Raw genomic sequence first — 21,696 nt, 5'->3', positions numbered from 1 at the left:
GTGTTGTTTCCTACAGGTGTCTGGCAGGGATTATGAACCGGATACAGTACCCAGTACTCCTTCCAGCAAACTTATAGGGTTAATGCACACCCAGGAGAAGAGCAAACGGGACCGAGAAGCAGCAAGCTCTCATGTCAGAGGAGGCTCAAAGTCTTCGGTCAGCTCAAAGCTTTCCTTACAGATTAGTCCCTCTCAGGCTCAAGTGGTTTGGCTCGAACTCCAATCCATGGCTTTGTTTCCTGTTAGCCCCACAGCTGCTGGTAACGCAATGCCGGGGTGCCTGTCAGCAGGGCAGGTTAACAGGCACAGCACATCACCCGCTGTTGACTCCTGCCCCTTCTCCCCCTCCCACACCTCGAGGCCAAGCACAGCAGCCAGCCAGGACGGACACCTCTTGGCAACCCTGCTCTTCTCTCAATTGCTTTGACCTTTTCGCCCTCGTGGTCACCTGCTTTCTGCAAGGCCGAGGAAAAGGCCAAGTTAAAAGCAGAAGTCAAGTGATGGAAAAAGGCAGGGGTGGGGGAACCCCAACACAACCTGCATCAGGTTGGCAAACGAGAAGGCTGAATCTCATAAAGCTGTACATCAGCCCATAATCAAAGCAGCACATCAAAGCAGAATCAGATTCAACTGTCTCCTGTTCTAATGCTTTGCACTAGCAGCTCTCAAATTTCCTACGATCCCTAACACCCACATCAGTGACTGCAGCTCACGAGCGGTGGGGGAAGAGGGCAAGAACTGAGGCTCCAGGGGGTCAGCAGACGTGAAGTCCTGTTACACGCACATGCCTCGGAGCGACTGATGCCCAGCACAAGGAGACAATACAGCACGCAGCTATTTCTGTTGACTACATGAGATGAGCTCATGGAAAGTCATGTTTTCAAAAGGCTTCCCAAGGTGGCCAGGGTATTTTTAGTGATGCTTTTCAGCAAGCGCTTATCAGAGTCCATAGCAACAAGTCTAAATTGAGTTATAAATACTGAGTGGACTAGGGGAGGGTGTATCAGACTGACCATCCAGAACCAAAGTAACTCTAGGAGAAAGCTAAAAACGACCCTGCTACGTTATTAGAGACTGAATGCCAATGAGCTCTCAGTTATCAAAGGTGGCTGTGTGGGTATATCACAGCCAATAGCAGGCTCCAAGCTCACAGCACCCTGTGCAAGGACAAGTTATTCTTATACTACTCTCCCTGAGAGCATCTCTGAGCTACAGCTGTACACACATGTACAGGAATGGACCCAGGAGCCAGCGGCAGCATCAGGCTGGTCCCCATATTCAGCAGGCATCACCTGAGCTAAGAATCTAAACCAAGCTGCTTGAAATTAAGCATGGTAGCTGTTGTGATTAGCAGCAGACTACCTGAAGGGTTATTTATTAGCCAAACAGTTCAAAAAGGCTTTCTAGTGACCCTACTAACTGCCTGAAAGTAATTTCTTTCAGCTAGGACTAGTAGCAAAAATAATTCCTATAGCACAGTTGTGCTTAAAGAGCTAGAAACAAGCATGTGCATGAAAATTTCCAAAATGGGTTCAATATCCATATTCTTCCTTTCTCACCTAGGCCAAGATTTACTTATAACTTTTTACAGAGCTGTGTCCCTCCGTGCCCTCTTGCTCTCTCTAAAGAGTCCAATGTCCCCTTTTAAACTTGAAGCGTCTGTCCCCAAAGCTGCCGAGTAAAGCTGCCTCCTGGCTCCCGGTCATCCAGCAGCAAAAGCTGCTTCCCCAGCCATGTCCTGCAGCCCTTTGGAGAGGTCAGCAGCAATTTAAACGAACGAAGCTAAAGCATTAAACCCTGGTGACATACTAATGTCTGGGGAGAGCACATGTTGTGTAACGTCTGCCATCAGCAACCCTGACATTCCCATCAGGCCCTTTGTGCCACGACCTTGGCAAGGGGCTGCCTGATAGTCACTCTCTTATTAACTGCTCTCCCGAATCCTCATGTGTAGCTTCTCTAATTGCAGCTTTTTCTCTTTGCAGGCGAGTCGTCTCTCTCTCTGGTGTACACATGCAGCTTGAGGCCTCACCATTCAGAGATCACTCTGGGCACTTAATGTCTTCACCCGAGCCTGAGGCACTGAGGAATGGAAGAAATGCTGATCTGTGCTGTTTCCTTGCAGCATAAGCTGCACTCTGGGAATGAACCTCAGAGACCATCAAGATCTCAGAATTATTCCCTTCTCTCCCTATTTTCATCTCCTTTCAAAAAAGAAAATTCTGGGTCTGCAGAAAGATGTTGGCCTGGAAAAGCTGAAGCAGTCTATCCCTAAAAAGCATGGACACCAGACAGTGGCTTCTACACTTTACTCAACACATCTGGATGAACACAAGGATTTCCCCCACCCGGACACTGAGTACCTGTCATTGGAAGAGAAATCCATCCCTAGGACAATGCTCTCCTCGGTGTCTTGTCTGCCGTTAGTGGATACCACCACCATGTATCTCGTGCGGTTCTGGTATGTACTTTCCAGTCTTACAGCCTAAGAAACAAAGAAGACGGATCAGCAGTGCAGCCAACAAAAGGCACACCATTACATTTACAAGTCATCTTTTCATGCTGAGTGACAGGCAAAGCAGCAGCGATGCAGTTTGCACTAGTATGGATGGCCAGGACTCCTCAGCCAGGTAACCAGTAGAGAAATCACTCGCACACAGTACTTTTCCTCAACAGATGGGATGTTCCTGGTGACTTCTGCACTCCTTCCTGTAGGACTGCTCTGTCCCAGCAAGGCTGCATTTAAACAGCAGCCTATATGGCTAGCTGCCACAGTCCTCTGACTGGTCCCAGTCTAGGTAGCTTTGTGCAGCACTAAGCATTCAGTGAGATGGGTGTTGAATAAGGTCTTCATCTCACAGAAGGCTTTGTTCAAAGAACCAGAGCTTTCCTTTACACTCCTGCGTATTACAATAGCTCCAAGAAGACTCTCTCTGCCAATGTCCCAGACAGCTGTGCAGACAACTAGAGTCTGATTGATACTTGGTTTCCTACTGGCCCTTTCAATTTGTCAAGTAGCTTTCCCAGTGCCAAACTAACCCTACTGTCTTACACCTGGCAGGAAAAGAAAATTTCCCTATCATTAAGCTGTATCCGTTGTTGGATTCAGATTGCTCACAAGACGTGAAAGTTGTGTGCCTAGTTGCTCCTATCCCTACCACACGTACCCCAGCGACAAGAGGGAGATCTAGCGGGACTGGCAAATGCCTGAATTTTCCCTCTGAACCAAATACTACTGACAGTGCTCAGATAGCAGCTGTCCAGCTAAGTTGCAAGCATCTGACGAACATCAAGGTCCAAAAAGGCTACACCGAAGTGTAGCACGCTTTCAGAAGCCAAGAGGAACTGAGAATTCAAGTGGCCCAAGCAAGACTTCTTAAGGAACGAGGAGCCAGGGGAAGGGAGCCCAGGCGAGCGGTGCATCCGCCTCTGTAAGCTTTGCGCATACACATCTGCAGTGCGCAGTTTTTACTTGCAACACTTTTTGGACTCTGTTCCAAGCCATTTGCAGGAACAAGGATTTTAGTCACAGGATCCCAATTAGAGAAACTAGGACATCCCTTGAAAGGAAGTGTCTTAATTATGTATACTGAATCTTAACTTTGCTTTGGACAGCCTAACCCAACCCTGAAATGCCGTCTAGCTTTAGTGTTTATCTTAGTGTTAAACCGCTTCTTGAACTTTGAGCAGGGCCTGCAGACAGCAAACACGGATGAGAAAGAACCGCCGCAGCCTCGGCTTGCCCTGTGCTCTGGACAGATATATCCGCCGGTCACACTGGGACCCAGTTGCTGAATTCCTCATGACTGAACGGTTTAAGCTAGAATCAGTATTTGACGTCTTTTGCAAACAGAACCTGAATTCCTCAAGCCCAGCAGCCCTGCTGCAGCCCTCCCAAGCCACTGCTTGCTCAGACACAGTCCCTGGAAGACCATGGCAGTTCAGGGATCAGAGGGCTTGCTTTAAATAGTAATTTTATGCTCAAAAGAAAAAAAAAAAGAAAGAAAAAAAGCACCCTCACAAGATAATTATTGCATGGGAAGATCTCTCATGAGCAGGCTGCCTTTCCCCGTCCTGCTCTTTTTGCCTGGCAGTTCGTTCTAACTTGCCCTTGAGGCCAGAATGGCATCTCCTGGCTTGGAGGAAGCCCACTCTTACCTCCTTCCCACCTTGCCCATGCACTAGCTAGTCAGTCTCTACCACAAGATGCGGCAGAACCTACAGCAAAGGTTAAAACAACATGTGGCAGTCAAAACAGAGGTTGCTATTTCACACAAGTGCTCTATCGCAGGAGACTGTGCTGACAGTGGTGGGGAAAGCCTCCCAGTGCAGCAGCTCTGGTGATGAGGGTGGAACAGCAGGTGCAGGCAGGAGACAGCGTTGACTGCGCCTTCTAGGCTCATCCTATAGGACTGAAGACCAACAGAAACTACCCAAATGCTGAAGCCAGCAGACAGATGTGCTCTGTACAGTGAGAGACTGTGCCCCACCCCATCTCTTTAGGTTAAGTCATGCTAAAAACCAGCCTTCTTTTCCTTCTTACTCCTCGAGTCACTGGGATTCCTTTGGAAACACAGGATCAAAGTGGTCAGGCCTTCGAGGTGCAAATTCTGCCAAAACTGGCTGTTTCTACAACTAACCGCTGGTTGCAAAACAGAAAAGATGCTCTTCAACCTAGAAGAGCAAGCAATCACCAAGCTCTTGGTGGTTAAATTCATTACCTACATTAGGATCAAAACCTCAAACAGACAAAAAGACTTGCCTGAAACCAGAGCAGTCGGCCAAGAGCTGCCCTGTGTCCAGGGCATGAACACACGAGTTTTGTTCTGCTTCTCTTGAGGCCAGTCCAACGGCAAGAGGATTAGCATAATCTAACTTACTTTTGCTAAACCAATTTGGCTGGCAGTAATTAGAAGTGTGGTTTTAATGCAAGACCCTTTAGAAGAGGGCTAGCCAAACAGCCAAACAGCGGCCAAAGGTCATGTAGCTTCAAGTCACTGGGGTGGGATTTTCAGAGGAACAATTAAGAGAAACAGGACAAAGCTTATTGTGGAGTTCTGGAGACCTAACACTTGTACCCTTCCCACAAAGCAAAGAACCATCACTGGAGCAGATAATGCATTTTGCTAAGTTTACGAGAATAATAAAACAGTAAACTTTACATTCTAAACCAGCCAATCTCAGAAATTACTATTAGAGTCATGACATGTCCATCAAGTCAGAAATCAGTCTCTAACCTTTTCATTAAGCACTAGCTTATATGCTCACTGAACAGAAGGAGCACAACCATTAACTAAAGGGTCTGAAGCCTTTTGAACGAGGACATTTGAAATCACAGTCAATCTATGGAGGATGGCCTAGCTTCAGGGACTGTCATGAGATGGAAGGTTCTTTCTCAACAGCTCAGCTACATAGAGCTAGCTTTCTCCTCAATTCGGGGAAGTTATTTATAGTCTGTTTATGCACAAGAAGTCCTCTGTAGTCCTTCCAGGGCTAGCAACATTTTTTTTTTAGTTTTACCTACACACAATCCAACTTCATCTTTCTCTGCAGTCTTGTTTCATCAAAAGTATCATGTGATATTCTATCAATCTTCATCAATAGCACATTCCAACAGGTAGGCTCATACTGATCTTTCATCTTTTTCATGCAACCGGACAGTAAGTGCTTCATACAAGAAAGCATTTCTCACTGGGATATTTGATTTGAAGACTTTTAGAAGTCTTGTTTCATTATTAAACACATAAGTGAACAGCTCCCCACTCTGCCAAGTTCCAGGAGTACTTTCAATCAATTTGTACGCTTCTAACCCATTTTCCCCCTTCCTACTGATCTTATACTGCTACCATTGCTCTGATCCTGCTCTCATGAAAGGCTACAAAAACTCTGCCAATAGCTCCAACAGAAACAAGAGTTGTTCCAAAATCTAAGTGTAGGTTTATAGAGGATTAGATTCCTCTGCTGCCCTCTGAATGACAGCAGTCAACACAAGAAGAGAAGGCATTTCTCTCAGTACTGTTTATATTTCAAATCTTATTGGTATCTACTATTTTATGAGAGAGTCTATTGCAGCTCTGCACACCCTTCGTTCGTCAAGAATCAATTAGATTCAAGTAGACTATCGAACTTAACCTCATGCAAGATTTTAGCATTCCAAATGCAGCTCTGAACAAAAGGGTTTATGTCTCAGCCCACAAAGTCCTTATTCAGCTGTTAAGGCTAATTTGTCCCAAATCACACAATGTAGCCAGTGATATTGCTGAACAATGACTTGTTCAATAGCTTCCAATGTTCTAACCCTGGCTCTGATTCTGCAAAGTACTGAGAAGCCCCATTCCCAGCAGCTTCACTGAAACGCTAGCGACTGCAAGGTGGGCCTGACAAAGCTTAGGAGTAGGTCCTTCAGTTTGCTTACAAAGATTGTTCATGGCAAAATATTTTCTGGGGTCCTTTTTAAAGTTAAAGCATTCTGTAGTATCCCTGACTGTTTTCAAGGTATACCCATTAGTTAAGTCTAGCTCCAGCAAAATTTATGAGGACTCTGCAAACCAGAGGTGCCAGAATAATGTTTCTGATGCTGGCAATCCTTCTTTGGGCATACGTTGCTAAGATGCACCAAGACAACACAGGAAAGGAACTCTTAGCGATAAGAGATGTAGAGACACTGCAGTCATGCCTGACCTTGAAGAGTACTTCAGCACGTCCTATGCAAATTCCTCACTGCTGCTCTTCAGCTTCTAGAGGTCTTTGGGACAGCACTTTAATACCATAAACAGCATCACTTAATTTTCATTACATCATTAAAGGAGGCAACAACCCAGAAAAGCAGGTAGACAGGGATCAATATGGGAGCGTAGTTACACAGGGATCTTACAAGCTTCTTCATGATAAGCCATTGCCTTTCAGGATGCAAAAATTTAAGAAAGCACAGAGTCAAGAAAACTGCTGAACTAAGGGGGTAGGGCAGGTGTTCACACTGGTCAGACATAAGTTACTCCTGATTTAACCAGGACACCAAGTTAATGTACCCACCTTCTCCAGCAATTGTTACAATACTTTTTGAGAGCACAAGTACTTAGTACTTGGATCAAACAAAGGCAGAGTTTTCTAGCCATACAATTTGTCTCTCTGGACAACCAAATAAGCCAGGCTTTCACAACTGGCCGCTTTTTTTCCTTGTGGCTGCAAAGAGGTCTCCCCAGATTTGATGATGAAACCACTGGAACATGCGTACACCACTGCTTTCATGAGTTACACGGGTTATTCGTCAAGTGGAATTTAACCTTCACATTCACAACCGTAGATAAGCCAAAAGCCAGCCTACCAGTCTGATGTTGTCTTCTGGGCGGAGCAGTATGAACATGGCCTGCAGGTGCTGCTGGAGATCCCCTGCAGGAAAGAGGGAAAGGTAAGGGCACAAGAATAGCCTTAAATCACATGCAAGCTCCCGGCTTATCCAGTCAGAGCAAACCTCTACCAAGAAACTTGACACGTCATTACGAGCATTGCTACTTCCACCCACCCGGAGATGACAAAACTCCTTTCTGCCTCTTAGTCAGCTGCTCTTTGCTCCCTGTGCTCACCTGTTCCCACCTAACCACGCTCTCTCCTAACTTCTGCTACCTGTTACAGAAGGAAGAACTGTTTCAGTATTATTTGTTCCTTTAAATGCCAAGGCAAGCTAGCTAGAAACGGCCCCCACCCCATGGTTCCGCACTCCATACTGCCGTGCGGTTCACCGAACCAGGAATCTTTCACTGGTTTTACATTGACTTTTTACCTAGTGCAGAACTCCCACCTAGACAAAAGTATCCCCTTTGAAATGAGATTCAGTCCCATCTCAGTGCAACACGCTCACATTTGCTTATGTGCCAGCCCCACCTGAAGGTCTCTAAAAACTGCCACCCGGAAATCAAGAAACCACACTCCTTCCTTGAACGTTCTTACTACTGTTTTACCAGTGAGGCTGAGGAAGGCCGAAAGCAGAAAGCACAGTTACGCAGCAACTTTAAAGCCTTCTTAAAGGGAGCTGGGTAGCGCAGGTTCCTAAACCAGCAGCATTTGAAAGACAAAAGCGGGACTCCTTTCCCTCTGCCCTGCTGCACGGGCTTCGCAGCACCACTCCCTGGCCCGTGGTCAGCGAGGGGCTCCTCTGCTAAGCACATCACCCTCAGGGTGTCAGCGAGCAACAACACCTCCAGCAATATGCTTTAATAGCCTATGTAATAGGCTAATAAATCATTACCTGGAAAATTAATTTGCATTCCCAGAAAGGAGAGTGGAAGACTGCCAGGTGGCACAGATCAGCAAGGGGAGCAGTCTCTGCTCTGCCACCTTCTCCCACTCCCACACAGGTGGGAAGCTAAGTTCAGGTAACACTGCAGGGAAGAGCATGAATGTGGGAACAAGTATCCAGCGCAAGGTTTCATGGACTTTCGAAAATAAGGAGACATGGGGCATGGAGCAGCATCCAAAATCACCACGTAAGGGGAGTGGAAGAAAGGAAACATTGCCCAGCAAGAGCATCCTACCTAGCTGCCAAATGATTTTTATTGCTGATGGAACAGCAGGGCTCAAGAGTTGCTGCCGCCTCTCTTTTCTCACGGGACAAGCACAAGCCTCTGTGCAGTGGGCTACACCGGACAGAGCAATCTCTGCTCTCCCCTTCCTTCTGCCTTGAAACACATGGAGAATGAGTCAACGCCCTGGGACTGCATTTCTACCGGGTGGGCGGTGAGGGTGGAGTGGAAAAAAAATTCGAGGTGATCAGCAGTGCTAGGAAAGTTGTGTACAATGTAACAGAGGAGGTGACAACACCTGAAGCCACTTCCCCGCCAAGCACATTGTCCCCAGTGCTGGAGCAGCTGGCACATGCCTCCCTAAACAGCAATTATCCAGAGAGACAGCTAACAGAGGAAAGGCCACCTCATCCATCGGATGCTGGATCTCCCGGAGGTACAGTGGGAGACAGGATTTCCCTGCGTCAACACCAGTACAAAATCTTGGCAATGACGCTCAGTTGCAGCCGGTTTCAGATGCTAGCGCAGTGGGAACCGGAGAGAATGGTGGGTTCAACAGATAAAGGTCCCTTTGCTTCAGGTGGTGTCTCCTGCCTGCAGAGCTTGGAAAAGCCCAGGACGTATTTGGCTCATGAGGTATTCACATACGTTAAGCAGCTTGAAATGAAAGATGTTTCACCTCCCCAAAAGAGCAGTTCCCATCTCTTGCTGCCACTAATTCAACACAGAAATTGATTTTAAGACATGAAGTTCCCAAAGATAAAATATACCACCAGAACTACTGGATTCTCTCAATACCTAAAAAAATAATAATAATTAAAAAAAATCTAAGTGGGTTTCCCTTTCTGCAAGACTCAGTCAAGGAGCTCCACTAACCCTCATCCTCAGAAAGTTTACCGCAGTCCTCCATTCCCCTGCTGATTACTAGCCTGTCCCACCAACTTTGGAAGCTCCAGAGCTAGAAAGCAAGGCACCACTTCCTTGGCTAGCTCTACACTGCTTGCACTATTTTCAGCCCTGAACACACAAGGCAGTCTGTAAGCTTGCTGGATTAAGAAAAAGCAAAAGGAAAGGTTTTAGCGTGCCAGAATCAGCATGAAGATATCACATCCTGTCCTACGAAGAGCCATGAGCTCCGCTGGCATTCGTGGCACGTCTGCTGCTTCCCTATCACAATGTCCAGCAACAAGCAGATGCTTTTGTTTCCTCTCAGTTGGCAGGCTAGGTCCAAAGCATCGGCTAGGATAGGATCTTAAGCTGACTCGCAGTATCCTAGGGATGGCAAAAGGTCCAGGAAAGCTGCATTCTTTTCTGGCCCTCTCCAACGCTGTCAGAGAGCAAAAGCAAAGCCCACTAACCTACAGAACAGATCCAGCACGGAGCTCAGGACCGCCTGGGAGAGGAGCATGGACAGCTGGTACCTTATCTAGTCAATCTGCCAACTAATGGTTTCTGAAGATGATACAATTAAAGAAATGGGTGTGGGCATTCATTATTTCCTGTCACACATTTACTTTTCTATGCTGGATTCTAGCACCTCTGATGAATTCAGGAGGTTGGAAAGATTAGGGAACTTTCCTAGAAACTGCTCTAGCAGCCACTTGAAACACTATAGCATCCACAGGCAGCAATTCCATACTGGAGAGCTATGCCCACTCCCCACCCCCTTCTGATTTTGTGTGCCAGAGTTAAATCACATGACACTCACAGGGGAACAACAGTTGAGCACAGATTATCAGAGGCCAAGAAAGGAGAGTTTTCTTTGCTACAAACTCTGCTAGCTCATTGCTGACGGCTGGTTCACCTCTCTCCATCACTGTTTTAAATTGGGGTAGCACAGGCATTTCGCTTAGGAAGGAGACAGACTGATCTCTTGGTGTCTGCTGGCACATACTGCATGTTAGAAAAGTTAACAGAAAAAGAAATGTGGTGCACATTCTCATAAAAAAGACACTTTTCAGTGAGATCTCCAAGTGCCTTAAAAGATATCATGCCATTAGTACCACTTAACAAGCTAGGACACTGAGGAAAGGAGAAGTACTGATGCCTTGCTAAACCTTACCCCCTAAGTTGAAGGGACAGGAATAAAAAAAAATCTTCTAAGAACAAAAATCCCATCCCTCAGGCAAGCTAGCCTCTCTGAATACAGAACATCTTGCTGTAAGCAATTACAACACAGCAGATTTGCTTTCTTGGCAGCCTGGCTTCTAAAAGCTCCGTGCTGATTAGACAAGTGACTTTGTTTTCCACCGAGCTCTCCAGACCTCATGCAAGTCAGCTGCAGCATGCAGAATCCAAGGCAGCAAAGAGACTCAATGCTGTTCACGCTGCCTTGCACAGGTTCACAAGGAAACCCATCACACTTTTTGGTAATGGACAAAATTGAATCCAGCCTCTCTGTTTCTGTCTCTGCCCCATACACAAGTCTGAAATACTCAACATTATATTTTTTTCCTGGTGATTGTGTAATGGAAGGGAAAAACCTCACACAATCTGATCCCTGTAAAGCACCCTCCATGAATAAGCACCACACGCACATTGAAAAACAACCTTCCCTGAAACGCTTGAGTTTCATTATTCAGACTGACCTTTCAAACAAACAATCAAAGCGCAAGACAAATTAAACTCCAGGAGATAAAGGGAGTGAAATTCTGTTTGCCTCCATATTATTCACACTGTTCGCAAGTCAGAGAAGTCGCACTTGTTCTGCTCAGAGGTTCCTTTACCACCACGCAGAGGTAAGTTTCCTCCCTTTCTTCTGTCATAAGAGGTTGGTTTCAGATCAGGAAGGACAGTTACTCCCCCCATAGCATAACCTCAAGTTTCCCAGTGCAATGCAGGAAGGTTTTAGGCATGACCCTCCATCCCCACTCTCATGCAGAAGTCACAGGATGAGATTTTGGGGGACAGAGCATGCATAGCACTCCTGTTCGCAGCTCTCCATGGTGTCATGACTGCTGCCATGAAGTCACTCATTTGTTTGATTTTGCTTGACAAACAAGGGAGTGCAGAAATCTTCTTTTCTTCCACACAAAATAGCGCAGTCTTGAGATGGGGATGTCTAACTTCTCTGTTTTACACCAGGTGTGCATTAATGCGCCTTACTTGATGTGAAAGAACTCGAGGAAGACAAAGTCAGAAACCGAGCGAGCAGAGGAGCCTCGGCTGGTGGGGGCAACACACTTACCTGCGTGCTTGTTGCGCCTGTGGCTGATCCGGGGAGTAGAAGACCCATTTCCTCGCGGCAGGAAGAGCGCTGCACCTTTCACAGTGAGAAAGCTTTCGCTGATGCTGCAAGGGAAGAGACAAACAGTGAACAAGGAAAACTTGATAGACTTGGCTTTAAAAGGAGAAAAGCAAGGGAGGAAGAAAGGTTCTGCTCTTTCAAAGAACGGTCTGTTAGTCTGCGAAGGAGAGATTTAGACCCAAACCATTTTGTTGGTAAAGGACTTTTTCTTCTTCTTTCTCATAGAAGTACTGCAAACATTCAAAGCACAACTGGAGAACAACATGAACAGAGAAATTCTGAAAAGCAGAACATGTCTGGTATCATGCTGCCTGCAGAGGTGGGACCTGAGGGTTAACCTACAGCTATATTTTTGATTTGAAAGTCAAGGTGAGAGATCCACATTTCTAAACAGTGATTAACACAACAGGCCCACGCACCCCTGTCGTAATGTATCCCGTTAACCCTGCGCCTTGTGGTTCAGACCCAGCTGATGCCTTGCAGAAACAAACGTCTCCCTTCAGTAGTTAGCGCAAGCAGAACCAGTGTGCATAACAGATTACGAGACCATGAAACTACCGTCTATGAATCATACGATAAATAACTCAAAGACTTTGATAAATTAAAACTGTAACACTGTTAACTTCAGACATCACTTACTGCCTTGACTTTGCCCTTTAATCAAGTCACATGAGGAGACGAGTTTGTGGAAAGGGGCAATAAAGAGTTTGCAAGATCTGAAGAACAGCTGATATTTTAAACACATCTTCTATCTTAAAGTGGCTGTGGCTCACGGAGGAAGTGGGATTCGTTCTACACGTTGCAATTAAGTCATCCTGTTGCATAGTTCAGGGTTCCTGGTTTTCTCGCGATTGATGAGATAGCCATGCATGCTTTGAAGAAAGTCAGACCAATTCTACAGTAACAGGATGGTCAAAGAACCTAATAAGAGAGGATGGGAGAGTCCCTGGCATCGTGCACCTCACCAGCTTGGTGCCTCGAGAAGGAAGCTGGTTTGCCCTCTTGACCACACAAGAGACCAGGAATCTCTTAGTTCCTTTCTCTGCTTAAGCAAATACTAAAGCTGATTATTCCTTTCCCTGAAGGGCAAAAGAACAGGAAATTATAGTAGAGAGAAAAAAGCCCCAGCATATATTTGAACAAATTCTAAGTTACAAAAGGCAGGTAAGTGCCAGAATACACCATGTCACCCCCCCCCCCCCCCCACCTTCATGGCTGCTTCTGCTCTGCAGAACAAGTACAGGCGAACTGCTGCCTTCAGCCCCTAAGCCGGGAACCCTTCTCAATACCTACTTAGGGGTAAGCATATACTTAAGCACTACAGAAAACAGCAGCATTACAGAGCACTCAAATGTCCCCATGAACCAGGAGTCACAGCAGGGTGGGAGCGTGTGGTCTTCTCGTTTCCTGATCTGAGGTTGACTGCTCTACAATAGGCTTTGCCTATTAAGTTTTTATATCTGCATGAATTACAAAAGCTTGTGTTAAAGCTGTTTTTCTCCCTAACCTCAGGCACATTTCTGGGCACCTCTCCATTCTCCTGGTAGGCATACCGAAAAATTTCTTAATTCCGAATTCTCCGAGTTCCAGAAAAGCAGATGCACACCCAGAAAGAATTTTTTAAGCCTGCAGCACATCCCAGTGTTTAGACTGCCCTGTCTGTCATAACCTCAGCACTCCTCAGTGACAAAGTGTCTCCCAGGACTGTTGTCTAAAATTACAGCAGATGTCAAACATTCAGTGGATGTTTTAACAAAACCAGAGTTTCAAAAAAGGAAAAATCCCTCTTCCTAAATTAAAATGGATCACAGACCTTCATCTATGCTGAAAACAAACCCCAAACAAACAAAAAAAGCCATCAGACACACCGAGCACAGATGCTTCCCCAGGGGAAAGTCGGACCCTTCTCATGCCGAAAATTTTGACCGAGCCTCTCTAGACCTTGGCGACAAACACATCCTCTGAAAGCCCTCAAGCTCCACAGTTCCTTGAAGCTTGAGTACTACAGAAACACTGAGCTATCGTGAAGGTACTGACTTCACAAGATCTTTTCTCCTCATTTAGTCAATATGCTTTCATTCAGCAGTGACCTTAGGTTTTGGAAGACCACAGTGTGTTTCTGCCTCGCACCCACCAGCACGAGCGGGGTAAGAAAGCAGGCTCTGCACGGCAGAGCCTCTCCGGGACACAAGGAAATAACGGCGAAAGAATCGGAAGACGTTCGCTCCTTTTCCTCTTCCCTCTACAACCTCACCACAGGGGCAAATGAATTTCAAGCTGCACCAGAGGAAAAACAACTCAATAGTCACAGCCAGCTTTCACGTAGTTAATGCTACCAACAAAGCCAACAACTGATATTAGCAGCCCTTCAGCCTATGCCTGAGGCTTCTCCAGAAGGCTGAATTAGCAACTTATTTTTAGTAAATAAAGCAGCATGTAGCTAGAGGGCTGGGAGGTTAAAAACCTTCTCGCTTCCATCACTGTCTCTTGTCACCAGCTCCCTGCTGCTGGCCACCTGCCTGGAAAGGAGACTTGCCGCACAGCTAGAGATTCCTATCAGGTCCATCCTCCCACCAGGCACCTTCACTAAGGCCACCAAGCGCCTTGTTTTGGGACATTAACCACAAGCAACAAGCTTGAATTGCTAAGGCTGGAACTGAAAGGGAATTTATTTTCCCATATGAAGGGTCCTGACAGCTCAAGAATGCGGCAAAACAGATCATTCTTGTAGAGCAGGAGGTCAAGGAGGCAGGACAAGACCTCCTGCAGGGCAGGAACGAGTGCAGGAGATGGCAATCAGCACCGGCAGGGAAAGAGCTGATCGGCCAGACAAGAACACAAGAGGCACGCAGCAACCAGTGTCTGGGTTACATGTGCACACCTTTACATGGCAGAGCAGAGAAAAGGAGCCAGAGGCACAGATTACTCCTTGCTGGCACTGAAAATATCTCCTCCATACCTATCTTCTGGAGGCAATTCCCTGCACTGCTGCTGCCAGCTGGGAGGGCTTTACTGCCCTGACATTTGAGTATTTTTATCTGTTGCATTCCTGTGCTGGGTTAAGAATGGGCAGGTCTTAACTCGTAAGGCCTGAAAAGTCAAATTCGTTGGCCAGTTCTTCCCTCACTTGTCTCACCCTAAGGTTTTTCCAGCTTCCTTTGACCTTCTGCCAATGACAGTTCTGGAGACACTCAGTGTACAGACAAGGGCATGGCACACCATCAGCACTCCCAGCATCACCTGCAGTGAACTCAAGGCCAGGCACAAAACCAATGCAACACCCTAGCAAAAAAATCAAAAAACAAAAAACCACCAGGTAACGCACACACTAACCAAGCTTTCGCCTGGAGAGTCAAGCAGTGAAGAAAACCTTGGGAGGAAAGGCAAGAAGTTTATAGGCAAGTCCAAACACTTGCAATAATCAATACCACTGATGCTGAGCACTGTTCTTTCGGGAGATGTTGGTTTTGGTGTCCCTGTCCCACCTTAAGAAAAAAAAGAAATCACTGGTCTGACATCCCCTACACCACCAACAGCTGGTTGCTCCATTTGGATCCATCCTGCCTGGATAGCTCTAGCCATGTTCCCTCCCGAAAGCATAGTATTTCAGGCTCAGATTACCTTTGGGTGCTGCATCTGAGAAGGAGATAAGGAGAAGGAGATAGGTAGGAGGATAGGAGAGCCTGATAAAGGAGAAGGAGAGAGATGATTCCCACTGCAGGACACTAAACAAAGGCCCTATTCTGAGAGGCTTCGGAAACACAAAAGGTAGATAAGATCTGTGTGAAAAGGGCAATTAGAGGCTCAGAACAATTCTCATGATGTGGGGCTGTGCTCATCATAAATGTAAAGCCAGGCATCTGCCTTCCACTACCGATTTTTCCCTGCTGACAGTTCAGTGACTCCCAGACATAATTTGGGCTTTGAAATACTTTCCAAAATCTGGTTTGTCAGAGCCTACTGGAGCTTCATCACTCTTTGAAACTATTGCCTGGAAACAGATAAGGTATTAAAAGACACCAGAAGTGGTGAAGGGAGGAGTTGAGTCCAGGAGAGCAGAATCCAAGCAGCCAGCTTGGCACGGATGGCAAAACTGAGTTGTACTTTAGCTGCTCACCAGGCTTGTCATCAGTACTCTGACCTACACAGCGGTTCCTTCTGGAGAAGACTTATATCGGACATATCTAAGAAATAGTTATTAAAGGTAGAAGCAATGCTCAGCACTACAGCTGATGAAACATGAATGACAACACACAACAATCTGGCAGAAGCAAGATCAACTCCAGAGTTTGACCTCCTGGTGACAGAGCACCCTCTGCTCCACCTTTCTGCACGGCATCACACAAGATTTACAAACACCCTGCCTCTTACACCCAAAAACCAGCTCTGAAGGAAGTTCCAGGTCTAGCTGGTTTGCCTCTGAAGTCAGCAGCACCGTTAAGACCAGCGGTGCATATGCTATTGTAACGCATTCCTCAGGGGAAGGGAACAGACAAGTGAAGACCATGCGACCCCTAAGGAAACTACAACTTACACCGATTTTTCTCCCTGGCTTAACAGGCAGGAAAGATTTGGTAACGATTGTACGCAGCAACCTCATCAAAGCCATTTAAAGCCATCTGCACAAAAAGCGCAGGCACTCGCTGCTCGCAGCAGATCCAGTTTCTGGACAACAGCAACAGAGCGCAGCGTACACGACTTCCATGCGGCCCAGGGGCTGAGCTCTTCTCGCACCGGGAAAACCCTGCCTGAGGGTTATAGAAGGCAAATCGATCACGAACGCCCCCCTGCACAGCTTGGGTAATAAATCGCAAGCTCAAACACCAAACTGTTTTTAAGACACAAAAGAGAAAGACGCATTGGTTCATGGACTACGGCTAAGACAGTCAATAACATGAATCATCTGAAACTTGGCCACAGCCCCACCAACGCAATGTCTTCCACCTAATCCACCGCTGAGCAGGCTAGCTGCACACAGAGCCGAGTACACACCATCCAAGACAGGGATGAATCTGCACCACCCACAGGGGTTTTGCCCCACAAAAGGGAACCTTGCAGCCTCTGTAGGTGCTATTTCCTAAAGAAAGGAGAGAATACCTTGTAAAAGCACAGCAAGGAAGGCAAAGAGGCACCTGAACAGCCTCTGGCAAGGTCTTATCCTAACAAACGCTCAATTAAGTGATTGTGAGCCTGAGGACTACTTTTCAGCCAGCTCTACTTACTCAGAGCAGCTTCTTAAAGCAGGCTCTGTCCTGTCCAGCCCAGCCCTTAACCAGGCACCTGCCAAGGAGCACGAGTGACAGAGGCTGGCCCTGTCCCTCTGAAACATCCAGCGGGAGACAGGAGAAGTCCGCCGCACGCCACCTCCCGCGCTGCTGCGGCTGGGAAACGCGCCGAAATGGGGCAGCAAACCTCCCCGGCAGCGTCACCTCCCAGCCAGGCATTCCCGAGACACCCGCTGGCAGCAAGCACAGCCACTGGCGGGGTGTCACTGTGCCCCTGTCCCCCTCCCCTCTTCTTCTGTTAGAAAGGATGGGGAAACGGAGATTTCAAGATACTTGACATGTGAATAATTTTACAGAAGCACAAATATATTTTCCCCGTCGAGAGCTCCTGGCCTGCCCGCAGGACGTGCCCCCTCCCCACCAGCAGCTAGCCGGACCAAAAGCAAACCCAGAAAAGCAGAAACGCTGCCCGAAAGCAGGCTGGCACGTCTGACCGTAAGATATGACATAAATTCACCCTGATGTTGCCTAACTGGCAGCTTGAGCCCTGAGAACGGGAAGCGTAAGGACAGACATCTGCGGTGCAGCGCGCCGGGTGTCACCGGGAGCCCGTCTCGCCGCGCGCGTGCCGCGAAAGGCACCCCCGGCTGAGCAGGCGCGGGAAGGGGAACGGAGCCACCGAGGAGAAGGATGTCTACTAGGAACCGAAAGAGTCCTGTGCACCCAGTTTCTTTCCCCTGGTTTTAGGCCAGGGTCAGGTCGCTCCAAGAGCCTCCCTGCGCTTTGCGCTAGTATTTGAAGCTGGAGCACGCCGCAGGGGAAGAGCGCGTACGTATTTATAACAAGATTAATATCTCCTCTGCATTTCACATCTTATCTACTGCCAGCTCAGTTACATCAGGCTCCTTTAATCCGTAGGTTAAAAAACACAGAACCACGGTGGAGACCAAAACCCAGTGGCTGCCAGGAGCGGCGCGGCCGGCATCGACAGCCAGCTCTTCCCGAGGCCGCGGAGCCGGGAGCGGAGGGAGGGCAGCCGGGGACACGGTCGTGCGCCAGGACTCACCCTGGAAGAGCAGCAATTCCAGCTTCAGCTACGCGTGGCAGGAACGGAAAATGTTACATATCCACAGGCCCAACAGCCTCTTATTTTTCTCAGCACCTCAAGCCGTTTCCCTCCCCGTTTCTCCCTCCTGCTCTCCTGCCCAAACCGACCGCTCCCCTCCCTCTGCGGGAAGGGATGGGGCTGGCTGCACACCTGCACGGGAACAGCAAGGAATCATTCGGAAAAAGAAGCTGCACGAAAAAGTCCTGGTTAATAAAGCACCGGGCCCCCAGGCAAGGGAGCAGCGGTTGCCAGATGTGCGGCGTGATTAAGTGCCATCTGGCAGCCGAGGGCCACTCTCCATCCAACCACGGGGCACGGCAACGCACGCCTCCAGCAGACCCCCCGAAGGGGCGCCCACCACCCGCAGCAGGGCCGTCAGATGAGATAAGCCAGGATTTTAATGAGAAAACCATCCTTTCCCGTGCTCTGCTCCCCTCTGAGCCCTACGAAACAAGAAGAGCCGTAACAGATATGGACGTTTTGGGAACCATTCCACAAAAAGAGTCTAAAACATCATTTTGCTCCTCAGATGTTTGACAAGCACCAATTAACTATCCCTTTTTCGGTTTACATTGCAGCTCATTTTTCAATAAATATCCTCCTTCTCTCCCTTGCCTGCTTTTTAAGGCACCTGGTTTTAATTATTGCTTATGATAAGATTATTAGTGAGTTATATAGAGGAGAGCAATATTTGGCTTCCAGGTTAAGCCTGGGCTCCTAAGTGGATGATGTTGGCACCCGGTTCTCCTCACACACAGGCCAGGTAAAGAGGTTCACAGGCTGCGTAAAGCAAAGTTGTACCACTTATTACCACCCACTAATTTAATAAATAAATAAACAAGCAAGCAGGGGAAAGGAGGAGGCGAGGAGAACGCAGGAGTGCCCTGCACTGACATTTATTAGCAGGGGCAGCTGGCAGCACCCCCGGACAAGCCTGGGCCTCTCTGATATCAAAAATAGAAAGCAGCCCGGTGCAGAACAAAACAAGGGCCAAGACTTACTGAAATGGGTTTGGTAACGCGGTCAACAGAGGTGACAACATTTAGGGCAAAGAGAGAAAGGGGAAGCGGTTCTCCGGCAAAGGCAGCCACTCGCCACTCAGCACTTCTGCAACTCAAGAAACTGCACGAGGGGAAAAACAAACAAAGCGTGGGAACCCGTTCCAGCGCAGATGTTTGACGCAAACCGCGTTTTTAGCAACATCTGCATTTGTGGTTTTTTTTTCTTCTTCTTCTTTCTGAAAGGAGCTGTCTACAGGCACTTCCTCTGCTCCAAGGTGGAGCTCCCTGGAAGGATAACTCAGCTGCAATTACACAGACCGGCAAAATCACAGGAAGATCTGCAACGCTGAGTATAACTGGTTTGTACTAACTTACCTACCGAGCCCTTCTCACCTTAGCCAAATCTCCTCCCTTGCTTTGGTCTCTAACACGGACATCTGCAGAAGCTGAGCTGAGACAACAAGAGCAGCTTACCATCTAGCCAGCAGATGCTCAAATGGGAGGATGACGGTGTGAACCTGAGCTCTAGAAGGCCCCACACATTAGGTGGGAGACAAACATCGCTCGTGCTACACGGGTACAGGGATCCCTCGGAGCCGGTGCAGAAGACCACTGCTCTGGGCTGAGAGACCCGGCCCCGTCGGAGCTGCCAGCTAGGGCGGCAGCGACAGCAGCTGCTCCCAGGCAGAGCTTTCGGCCCACGCAGCCGCAGCGGGTCTCTGCAGCCGCCGGCGACCGCAGCTGCCTGCAGCATTCCCGCGCCCCACACCGGGGCCACCTCTGCTCTCCCAGCAAACGCACCCCCCCGGCAGCAGCACGGGAATTTATTCGTTACAGACACACAAGACTTGTAACCCCCCAGACCGCTAGCGCTGCAGCCGGGCCCCTCGCGCAGGCATCGTGCGGGCTCGGCGCTGCCTCCCCACCCCGTGCACGCGCCGACGGCGACATTGCCGGCTCCGCACCACGCTCCCGGCACTCGGCCGCCGCACGCGCGCTCGGTGCCCAGCGAGCCGTAGGGCCACGCGCAGCCCCGGCCGCGCCGGCCCGTCTGCACCGCTTCCTGCCAGCGCCCCGCGACGTCAGCGAAGCCGCCGGGGAAGGGACAGACTTCCTCGTTCTGGGACACGCTCCGGCCCCGCAGCCGCTCACCCGGAGCGGCACCCGCCTCCGACGGGAGACCGCGCTCACGGGAACACCCTGCCGCGGCAGAGGGTGTCACGGGCCTTCGGACAGCACGTTAGCTCAAGGAATAGCTATTTGGGCAGGCGACACAATCCGCAGCAAAGCCCGGAGGCAGGTCGCAGGGCAGGCGCGAGCTCCCCCGCAGTGAAACGCACTGATTTCACACGCAACCAGAAACTTCATTCACTGTCCACCTTGTTATATAACGCTAAGGAAGTCCCAAACGGCCAAATGTTCCGCGCCTGCTGGTCAGTCACCCAGCCAGCTTTATACAACCCATCTGGGACAAAGCAAAATATTACAAAAAAGCAGCGGAAAAACAAGTTGTGCAAACAAAGCTCTGAAGCGCTCTGCAATTCAGCACTGAAGAGCGATGCACAAAGTCGTGTCTGCTGCAGCCCAAGCACGACAGTGCAGACTGGAAACAGGGCGGTTAACACAACTCGAGTGCTTATTAAGAAATCCGGCACTCCATGTTTACAGAAGAAATTTGATTCAATGCATTTTTTTAAGCGAGAGACCCGGAGCGGAAGTGAGGCTGTGAAGGGAGTTTGTTTTACATGATAGTCCCCGAAGGCTTTCAGGTCTCCGAGTCAAGACATTCCCAGATTAAAGCCCTACAGGACATTCTTCTGGTGCTATATACTGTTCAAACATCTATGGATGCTAATTCATACCAGCAGGCTCGCGGAGCAGGACACTCGCGCTCGAGGCAACGCTCCTCCGAGTTTCGCCGCCACGCGTGCGGCGCTCCGAACGGCTCGTTCTGCCCCAAAGCAGCCAACTCCCGTGGCAGGAGCAAAACGCTTTCAGAAATATATTCTTAAGGAACACTTTTATCAACCTGAGGAAACTTCACGCGGAAAAATCTATCGCATCAAGGAGCAAAGAAAAAAAATGGCATTTTTATTAGTTAACTTTAGAAGGAGCAACCCTCTGTTTGACGTGGCCCTGTCTTTTGCCTCTCAGATCTAGCAGAGGCCAGGTCGACTGTCTTAAAAGCATATGGTCACCTCCCCTGTCGCCAGAGTTTGAAGCGTCGCTTTCACACGCAGCACTTCTCTTTTCAAACCAGAACCAAGAGCTGACACATCCCCGGGCGGCTGGTTAACAAGCACCGAGCACGACAGGTCTCTCCCACTGCACCCGAACACGTTTCACACCGGCTGTTTTACAGCTGGTCCCTGCTCAGGTCGCTCTGCGCGGGCAGTCGCATGATTCAGAGCTGCGCAGACCTGACCATGTTTGGCCTGACCGGCAGCCCCATCACGCTCAGCGAGAAGGACCCCACGGCTTTGAGCATTACTGTAACAGAAGTCAAGCGAGACATGCTGAGGTCAACATACTGTCCCTCCCCGTATCAGCCGAGTCCGGGGCATCTATATTTAGACAAAGTATGCCCAGCACTTCC

General features: G+C 48.6%; 1 protein-coding gene across 2 annotated transcripts in view; it reads right to left on the bottom strand.

The window, feature by feature from the left end:
• The window catches only part of SSH2 (slingshot protein phosphatase 2), a 100,863-nt gene that overhangs the window by 23,185 nt on the left and 55,982 nt on the right, over window positions 1-21,696 (bottom strand). For both annotated transcript variants that reach the window (XM_064523224.1, XM_064523225.1), the window contains 3 exons: window positions 11,707-11,810; window positions 7,325-7,389; window positions 2,364-2,485 (listed from right to left, as the gene is read on the bottom strand). In XM_064523224.1, coding sequence (XP_064379294.1) covers window positions 2,364-2,485; window positions 7,325-7,389; window positions 11,707-11,810 — 291 coding nt within the window. The remainder of the gene's footprint in view (window positions 1-2,363; window positions 2,486-7,324; window positions 7,390-11,706; window positions 11,811-21,696) is intronic.

Source organism: Dromaius novaehollandiae, chromosome 19 (genome assembly GCF_036370855.1).
Source record: "Dromaius novaehollandiae isolate bDroNov1 chromosome 19, bDroNov1.hap1, whole genome shotgun sequence".
Classification (NCBI taxonomy): domain Eukaryota; kingdom Metazoa; phylum Chordata; class Aves; order Casuariiformes; family Dromaiidae; genus Dromaius; species Dromaius novaehollandiae.
Note: the sequence above shows the minus strand (reverse complement) of the source record. Positions and strands in the feature narration are given on the sequence as shown.